The 9,145-nt window shown below is 37.2% G+C and overlaps 2 protein-coding genes across 3 annotated transcripts in view; one reads left to right on the top strand and one right to left on the bottom strand.

Annotated features, from left to right (window-relative positions):
• The first annotated feature begins 970 nt into the window (after positions 1 to 970).
• Positions 971 to 5,061, top strand: LOC143706655 (uncharacterized). The gene is made up of 5 exons (XM_077198844.1): positions 971 to 1,189; positions 1,273 to 1,452; positions 3,904 to 4,015; positions 4,190 to 4,326; positions 4,410 to 5,061. The coding sequence occupies exons 1-5, from the start codon at positions 1,007 to 1,009 to the stop codon at positions 4,767 to 4,769; spliced, it is 972 nt and encodes a 323-aa protein (XP_077054959.1). The 5' UTR covers positions 971 to 1,006; the 3' UTR covers positions 4,770 to 5,061.
• Positions 5,062 to 5,269: 208 nt separating this feature from the next.
• Positions 5,270 to 9,145, bottom strand: part of tmem131 (transmembrane protein 131) — a 45,924-nt gene continuing 42,048 nt past the window's right edge. Inside the window, exons 34-41 of one of the 2 annotated variants that reach the window (XM_077198794.1) lie at positions 8,903 to 9,024; positions 8,676 to 8,831; positions 8,432 to 8,588; positions 8,191 to 8,306; positions 7,968 to 8,055; positions 7,773 to 7,876; positions 6,932 to 7,074; positions 5,270 to 6,302 (exon numbers count right to left, since the gene is read on the bottom strand). In XM_077198794.1, coding sequence (XP_077054909.1) covers positions 6,045 to 6,302; positions 6,932 to 7,074; positions 7,773 to 7,876; positions 7,968 to 8,055; positions 8,191 to 8,306; positions 8,432 to 8,588; positions 8,676 to 8,831; positions 8,903 to 9,024 — 1,144 coding nt within the window. In that variant the 3' untranslated portion in view covers positions 5,270 to 6,044. The remainder of the gene's footprint in view (positions 6,303 to 6,931; positions 7,075 to 7,772; positions 7,877 to 7,967; positions 8,056 to 8,190; positions 8,307 to 8,431; positions 8,589 to 8,675; positions 8,832 to 8,902; positions 9,025 to 9,145) is intronic. The other variant, XM_077198795.1, reaches the window with a different exon arrangement.

Raw genomic sequence — 9,145 nt, 5'->3', positions numbered from 1 at the left:
ATGTTAAAAAAATCTATTTATTTACAAACTTAATTCATGTTACGCCATGTTTGGAAATGACATACAATAAAAATATTTTCATTTCAAGCAGTGTTTACCTTGAGTTTTCTTCTCCAAGTTGGTGGAGAAATTAAACATCTCCTCCATGGCAGACATGTGCTGTGATGTCATTGTTCATCTCCAAAGAAACTACCCAAACAATCTTTCAAAAAAACCTTTTAAAAGGGACGTTACAGCGTTGTGGTGGAAATGACGGCAATACTGTGGGACAACTACATTTTGTATATAAAATCAAATTAATAGTTGTCTGACCTCAAATACCACAATTATGTTTTGATTATTTGACTGATACTGTATAAAAAAAATAGATTTTTACACTTCTTTTTCATAATTGAAGATCAGAAATCTGGGTGTGGGACAAGCACAAAACAGCAATATTTGCATCTATAATGATGTTGAAAAAGGTGAACCTATCGGTAAAAAGTTCCTAAAGTACTTTCACTGTAAAGTTAACAAAGTGTGAATTTTTCAAAATCAAATGTTTTTTTATAAAATATGATCAAAGGACATGAAAGTGCCCATAGTCTAAGAATTGCCCAATAGCGCTAACATTATATTTGATGTGATAAAAGATTAGCATGAAAAAAATAGGTGTATTCAGGTTGATTGGGACATTTCAAGTCATTTCAAAGGCCATTTCAAAGTGTACCATTCAACCTAAATTTACCCCTCAATATAATTATATTTAATAATATATATATAATTATATTTGATGTGTTCATGTTAATCTTTTATCACATCAAATATAATATTAGCGCTATTACACAATGATTTACAGAAAGCTTTTGACAATGCTTTACCTTAAGAACAAATGTTGCAATACCAAGTACTGAGTTGGTTACACATTAACTAATAGTTACTAATCTCCATAGATAGATAACATCCAAACCCTGTATTGTGTGCTTAAGTGTCCTTACTTGACTGATATTTCTAGAATCCAACCAGCATGGCTTGCAAGCTGCTAATAATCGACACAGACTGTGGCATAGATGATGCTCTGGCTATCATAGTTGCTCTCGCAGCTCCGGGTGTGAAGGTGTTGGGTATCACCTGCTGCTTTGGGAACACTGATGTGGATAATGTATGTCAGAATGTGGTGCGAGTACTGTCAGTCTGTCAACAAACCCAGGTATGTGCATTTAAAACAGTACCAATACAAATATCAAGAACTAAGATGAGATAATTGCATTCTATTGTATTGTTTTCCCTCAGATTCCTGTCTTCAAAGGGTCTGCTGGTCCTCTAGTTAGATCTGACACACCATGTAAAGATCATTTTGGCACAGATGGACTTGGAGATGTTCTGCAGAACTCTGAGATTTGGAAGAGGCAGATACAGAAAGAGCATGCCGTTCATGCCATGATACGACTGGTGAATGAAAACCAGGGAGAGGTAAGAAATAAACTAATAACCCCCTTTAGTTATAGAATATAGAAAATATTAAATATAGAATATTTAAGAAACATCTAAGCACAATATGTATGATTTGATATCAACTTGTGTATTATTTTTATTTTATAAGCTTTGTTTTAGTTCATTTGAACACACTTTACAGTATTTTTTTAGTTTTGTTGGCCATGTAGTGTTTAGGAGATACTTTTATTTTTTTTTACCTCAGAGATCCTAAAGAACAGTATGTGAGAGGACCTGAATCTTACAAAAAAATAAATATTTAAAATAAGCTAAAATGTAAGTTAATATGTTTTATAATTTGTTCCCTTAACTGCTATTTTTATTTAAGAATCAGGGTTGTAAAATAATCTGATAGAAAAATAAATAAAAACCCTGTAAACACCAACTAAAAAAGGTTATAAAAATGGTAATAAAAATTATAAGCCCTGTAGTTTTTGAAACTTTTAATATATTAACACTCCTGGTTTCCATAAAAAAGTTTGAAAAAGAGCAGCATTGTTATTACAGAAGTATCAAGAAATAACTTGAAGTGTAATCATATATTGTGTTTAATAGGGGTGCACCGAAATTTCGGCCGCCGAAAATGTTGAGATTGTTGTCACTGCGGAACATCAGATCCACGGGGAGGAGTCGGATCCAGATCCAACTCCTCCCACCTTACATACACCCAGGGCCGGACTGGGACACAATTTCAGGCCGGGAAATCCTACACCCATCCAGGCCATCCACCCAAATAAAATTTAGAAACAGGGACAACCCTGTTTTTACATTTATTTTTTACATTTATTTCACAGTATGACCATAACATAAAAACATAAACAACAAACCTAGAAGTAAAGCAGTCCTAATATCAAATGGGTCTGCACATAACGTTATACAAGCATTTGAAGGTCAGCAGGCTGCGTAAGACTTTTTAATTAAATAAATGTATTTAATAAAATTAATAATAAAAATATTTTTTATTACCTTATTAAATGTAGGCCTATGCATCATCTTTCATGTCAAATTCTTACATTTGATCAATAAATTCAGTTATAATAATAAGACACTATAGGGTTGTTACCCATCAAATTAAATAATTTGCACTGCAAAATTACAACTGCAATAAATGCTGTTATGAGAATGATGTTTTAAATAAATGTTTGAATATACAAATTTAAAAAATGCAATACTTAGACATTAAACTAAATGCCACCTATTGGCGGCAAGTGACCGTCTTAATTAGTGAGTCATTGAGTCAATCATACAAAAGATTTGTTCAAAACGCTGAATCATTCAGTAACAAAACACAGCGCTGCTGTTGCTTTCGTTTGGAACTATTTTCGTCGGTGAAATAGAAAACAACTGATAATATTTTCTCCACGAATGTGAAGAAAAACCGCCCCCTGATCCCTAAACACACCCCTAATCCCTAAACCCAACCCTAATGCTACCAATCTCCACCCCTTGGATCTTGATCCGACTCCTCCCCGTGGATCTCATGTACTGCATTGAGGTGCTACTGAAAATGGCATTATCGGTTTCGGGCCGCAATAATGAAAATGAACCGAAAATGAATGTTACCCGCCCCTCCCATCCGTGCGCAAGCGCTTAGGTTTCACTCACGGTCAAGCTGTTATCACGTGTCTGCCTATCAAAGATAGGGATGTCTCCCGCATATTGATAGTAGCTCTCTGATGCCCGCAAATTAGTTCAAATCTCCCGGAAGAGCGAGCGAGCGAGCAAGAGCTCGTGCTCCAAACCGTGTAGAGCGCGCACACTAGACAGGGAGAAAGCGAGAGACCTTGCGTGTGTGTGCCTAGTGTGCCACATGAAGCGCATGTAAGACCCCCAGTCCAATTTTCTGTGCGTATAGCAGTTACATTAAAATTTGCGTAGCACTGCAAAACTGTGTTTCCTAAGGCTACATAGGCTTACAGTTTGGTTCTAGTGCTGTTTTTGCACTGTTGTTTTGCACAGCAATTTAAAATGTAAGTAAAAAATTGTTTACATGCAGCAGCAGAATAGAGGCCCACTGCCATTCTGTGATTTTGTGTGCAGTTATTCAGATAATTGTGGATCTTTTTGCACAACTGTTAAAAACTATTTTATTTTATGGAACATAAAACTTGAATAATATTATTTGGTATTATTATTTATATTTATTGTTAAAAATATTTTAGGTTTTGTACTGTATATATATATATTAGTATAAGTTTTTAAAAGAAGCCATTTTCGGCTTTAGTTTCGGTTTTCGGCCAAGTGCATACTAAATTTTCGGTTTCGGCGCATCACTAGTGTTTAACAATGGGGGGTTAAGGTCAAAAAGGTTAAGAACCACTGGGTAAGAATGTTTAAAATGCAGTTAGTGAACTCTTCTGAATGTTGTGATGCCATCTTGTGGTTGACAATGGAATGCGCTTAAACATCCCTGTTTGTTTACATACACAGGTATCTCTCATTGCTCTTGGTCCCCTCACTAACTTGGCTTTGGTTGTTAATTTAGACCCCACTTTCCCTCAGAAACTCAAGGATCTGTATATTATGGGCGGTAATATGGAAGGTAAGAAAATAAGCTACAGTACAGGTACCTCCAAATTGTACTTTTTATATCAGTTATTATGTATAACATAAAAACCAAGGCAGTGCTGAGAACAGCACAGGTCAAGACACGTACCCCTAATCGGGTCTCTTTCTATTGAGCTTCATCTCCCCTGTTCACCGTTAAATCTTCCAGGGAAGGGAAATCTGACACCAACGGCAGAGTTTAATTTTAGAATGGACGCCGAATCAGCTTACGTAGTATTGGAGGAATATACCTGCTCAACACACATCGCAACCTGGGAGTTCACTTGCAGAAACAAACTATCTTGGGTAAGAGCCTCCCAACATGAGCAAAATCCATTCTTGCGTGAACATTGTAGGCCTGACAAAGTTGTGCGCTTCATTTTTTCCAGGAGTCTTTTGATGAGCTGGTCAATCAGGATACATCAGCTGCTCGATTCATGAAGAAGATAACCTCCAAGTGCTGTGCCTTCTCTAGAGAATTTTCCATTAACAACAACAAAGATGTGCTCTTTGGGCAAGGGTTTGTACCCTACGATGCCTTTGCTGTGGCAGCTTGTGTGGACAGCAGCGTGATTAAAGAGAGTGTAGAGTGTGCCGTTCGCGTGGAGGTACAAGGTGTATTGGGACGAGGCATGATGGTTGTGGACCAAGCCAATACTCTGAAGAAAGGCCATCTTGCATTTGTGATGAAGACATGTGACCTTAAAAAGTTCAGCTTGATGCTCAAAGCTTCATTACAACTAGCATAGAAATAAGCTTCTTTGCAATGCATTTTTATTACATGACTCTCTGCAAGTGTCCCTGTTCTGTTAAAGACTTAGATTAGTCACTCACCCTCATTTCATTCCAAACCTACAAGGCTTTCATACATTTGCAAAAACACAAATAAAGATGTTTTTCTGTCCCTTCACTGAAAGTCCACACAACCAAAACTTTGACACTTCAAAAAGTTCATAAAGACATTGTGAAGTAATCCATGTGAATCATGCTTTGATTACTGGTTAACGGCAAAATAAATAAAAAAAATCTAAATTGCGTGTCTCTCTTCAGAAGACTAAAATGTTAATATGGATTGTTTGCCTTTATGAACTTTTTGAAGCATCAATGGACTTTCAAACAGGAATCTCTCAGGTTTTTATTAAAAACATGTTTCGAAGATGAAAGAAAGAGTCTGAAATAACATAAGATGACAATTACTGTCCCTTTAAGCAAATTAAAATTTAGGCAGAAATAAAATGAGAAGTCAATATTCCAGCCTGATATGTTTATTTCAACCAATGAGACCAAACGCTCACTCTTGAAGTGACAAATGAATGATGAACGGAACACATTTCAAGTTCTTTAACTTCCCTCAAATTAAAAGCCAATTTCAGCAAATGAAGCTTTTCACTTCAAGCTGAGGCCAATTAAAACAAAATAAAATCTCAACTTATTAATGCTTTTACGATTTGGCTTGGACTTAGAAGGGTTTGAAATCAATGTGGTAATCATAGTCTTAACCACTTTTATCTTCCCAAATGTTAAATCAACCAAGAAGTGTGGCCAGAAAATGCTCAAGAATGAAATCATCAAACTAATATAACAGCATTTTGTAGGAGTGTGGTTTTACACAAAGTGCTTATTTTAAGGTTGAGTAATACTGCATCTTGTATTTTAATACAATAATACTGGATCATATACTTTAATTCCAAGCAATCCAGTATTACTCAAAACAGGGAATCTCTAAAATGGTAAAGAAAAATACCCTTACAAGGGCAATAGCAATGTCGTAAATTTTCCGTTCACTTTGTCTGTTAAAATTGAACTTAAGGCATTTTTATACCCCACTAAAATAAATAGGTCTGAATTTTGAGGTGAATTGGAATTGCAACACTTAGTTTCCAATGGACATTTGTACCATTACGATTCAAGATTTTTTCCAATCATTAAAATGATCTTGGTGTACATCATACTATTCAACCAGGAAAAATAAAACAAGATTAGAAACCACTGCATTTTCTGTTGCTCAGTGAGGCTGTTCTGCCTCAGATGCCATTGTTGTCGGGGCTGTTGGGCCAGGGCTCTGAGTTCCAGCGATTGAGTGAGGGAGACCATCCCATGTTCCAGGGGTTGTAGGTGCGACCCACGACGTTGGGGGCAGGTGTTGGCGGTGCGGTGTGGCTGACCAAGTCAGGGAGAGTAGAGGAAGTAGGAGGGTTAAACGGGTGCAGGTTGGAGTCATTGCCGGTGGACCAGATGGACCTGCTGAAGGACCAGGGACTGCGTGCACTGCCCAAAATGGACTAAACACAAGCAGAACGAGTAAGACTATCATCCCATAACCTGCAAATCTACATTTATATATAGTCATGGGAAATCCGAAACATGTTAAGCATCAGGCTTATTGCAATATATATATATATATATATACTACTAAAAAGTTCTGAGATGGTAAAGAACATTTTTAAAGTCTCTTATGCTCCCAAAGGCTGCATTTATTTGATTTTTTAAAAAAAAGTAATATTGTGAAATAGTATACCCGTTATTACTCCTTTTCTATTTTAATATGTTTTAAATGCAATTTGTTCCTTTTGATGACAGCTGAATTTTCAGCAGCCATTACTTCAGTATTCAGTGTCAAATGATCTTTCAGAAATCTTTCTAATGCTAATACAAATCTCTCTATACTATAAATGTCTTTACTGTTACTTCTCTTTAATGCATCACTGCTGAGTAAAAATCTTAATGACCCCAAACTTTTACAATAGTGTAGTTGCTTAATGGCTCAAGAATCATCTGAAAATAACCTTGATTTAAAAAAATGCGGGAAGTGTCACTGAGGTTTCAATATCCTCCATCATTGTAGTTTTAAATGTTCTTTATGGGATCAAAGGTGTGGATGAGACAAGCTAACAAGGAAGAGATATCTTACCGTTGTTGGAGTTGATGGGGATCCAGTGCTGGTAGTCCAGGTGTTACCAGGCTCAGTTTCCCAAATGGACGGAGACACTGGAGTGTACTCGGGCCAACTCTGCTGGGGCTCTGAACTCTTGGGAACGGTCATGCCTCTGAAAACTGATAGAGAGAATAACCATAATATTGGATACATTGGCACTGCAAACTGAATTTTATAGGGATGTGTTTTTTCCGCATTTATATGGATTTCAATATTTTCTGCCCTGAAAAGAACCACGAGTTGCTAATATCCAAGAAAAAAATGGTTTTGGGGAAGGGTGGTGATTACTGTATGATGACTGAAATCGAGAAATAGCAAACAATTACTAAAAGTTACTGCAAAATGTTACATTCTCTAATACTTTATCTTTGCAGCCGACACTGACTCAAAAATCACTAGTTTATTAACAAACAATTAAAACGTCTCCTTGCTATTTTTTCCTGACACAATCATAATCATTTTTGCCAGTGCTTTGCGGCAGACTTTATGTGCACTTGAGCGTGGAATAGGTATATAGTTCACCCCAGTATATATTCAAGTAATTACATTATTACAAATGTGCGATTAGTTGACCAGTGGCTTAAATGAACGACTACTAGTCGACTAGAAAAATCTTTAGTCGGGGACAGCCCTAGTATTATTGCTATATTTCTTGTATCTTTTATTATTTGATAATTTTTTTTTAAATAATAATAATAATTATTGCTTTGGGGTCAGGGTGGTTTTCCTTCCTTTTTGTCTTTAGCTGATCACATGCCTGACTTTTAGCATTTTATTTCTAAATTCAAATTTTAAATATAGACTGGTTTTAGCATACCTCCAGAGAGGTTAAGTGGGTTGTTGGGTCCAAAAGCAGAGAAAGCGTTAACTGGAGCAAAACCAGGGCTGCTGGTGGTGTCTATTGGGCTCCAGATTCCAGAGCTAAAAGATGCACAGTGACATTATAAATATACTTGTAAAAACATTGATTAAGCAATGGATTAAGCATTGTTTCGTTATGAAGGCACTGCACCTGTCAGATCCATCACTCTCCACTGATGTCATGTGAGGCAGTGTCACCTTCCCCAGACTGTCAACTTTACTAGCTGAGCCACTGCCACCTGTGAGAACAAGAGCACACAACTTGTATAACATTTACGCATAAATGTGTTGGCACTTAAAAAATAAATATCAGTTAAGGGTTTTGGCCACAAATTTCTTGATCGGTGCACAACTACATTCAAGTACAAACTCACCAGGGCTTTTGTCATAGCCAGCAGCTACAGCTGCAAAAGTTGGATTTCCATTCTGACCAGGCAAAGAGGCCGACTTGGTGAGCTTATTCCCTGGAGCCTTCTTTAAAGTAGCCTCGCTATAATAATATAGAAGAAAAAAACATCACTCATGGATTTCCATGATGAAACCTGCCTTGATGGCAGTTTCTCAAATGAGTTCTAGTAGTGTGTGCACTTTAAAGCAGACGCCTGTTAAAGTTACCTGTTGGTGTGGAGCACGCTGCTGTAGCTTCCACGAGGCACCAGGCCAGGGGAGGTTGGGGGTGGGGAACAGGTTCTGGAGATGACTGAACTGGGTCCTTTCAGGAAGGGGTCTGCATGCATGGTCTGCATAGAGATCTGCTGAAGACTGTCTGCTTCTGATAAGACATGAGACAAATGTTTACATAAAATAGCAAACTGACTCATAAATAGGCCCAGGTTAAACTTCTGGACTCATTACTTACGGTTACCAGTTTTGCTGAGAGGAACATCCCATTCTGGTGGGGGGGACTCTTTCTCTCCTTCTGATCCACTGCTATGACCCAGCTCCGACATGGAGCCATTGGATACAAACTTTCCAACTGGAGATAGCCGGTCATCACCCATCTTCCCACTGACTACTAGGATAGAGTAAAAATTATTTTAAAATGGTTTCAAGATTCAAAAGTTGGGTGGAATAGCGGACACGTACATTTGCCCAGAGCTCGTGGTTTGGAGAAGCCGTGAATTCCTGTATTGGCAAGGGTTTTGGTGAAGGTCTTGCGCTGCTTATCCTGTTTTTCCAGGGGTGTGACGTAAGGGAGTTCAAGAGAGCTGTGTAGAATTTTTTTTTAAATATGATATTAAACTGATCAGAGAAATAATAGAAATTGTGTAAGTCAGATGAAAAACAAAAATCCATAATTCTAGAAAATATACATTTATATTCAGTATT

Source organism: Siphateles boraxobius, unplaced genomic scaffold, assembly GCF_051911475.1.
Source record: "Siphateles boraxobius isolate OS27281-9 unplaced genomic scaffold, OSU_SipBor_1 41, whole genome shotgun sequence".
NCBI lineage: Eukaryota > Metazoa > Chordata > Actinopteri > Cypriniformes > Leuciscidae > Siphateles > Siphateles boraxobius.
This window is presented reverse-complemented; position numbering and strand designations above follow the sequence as displayed.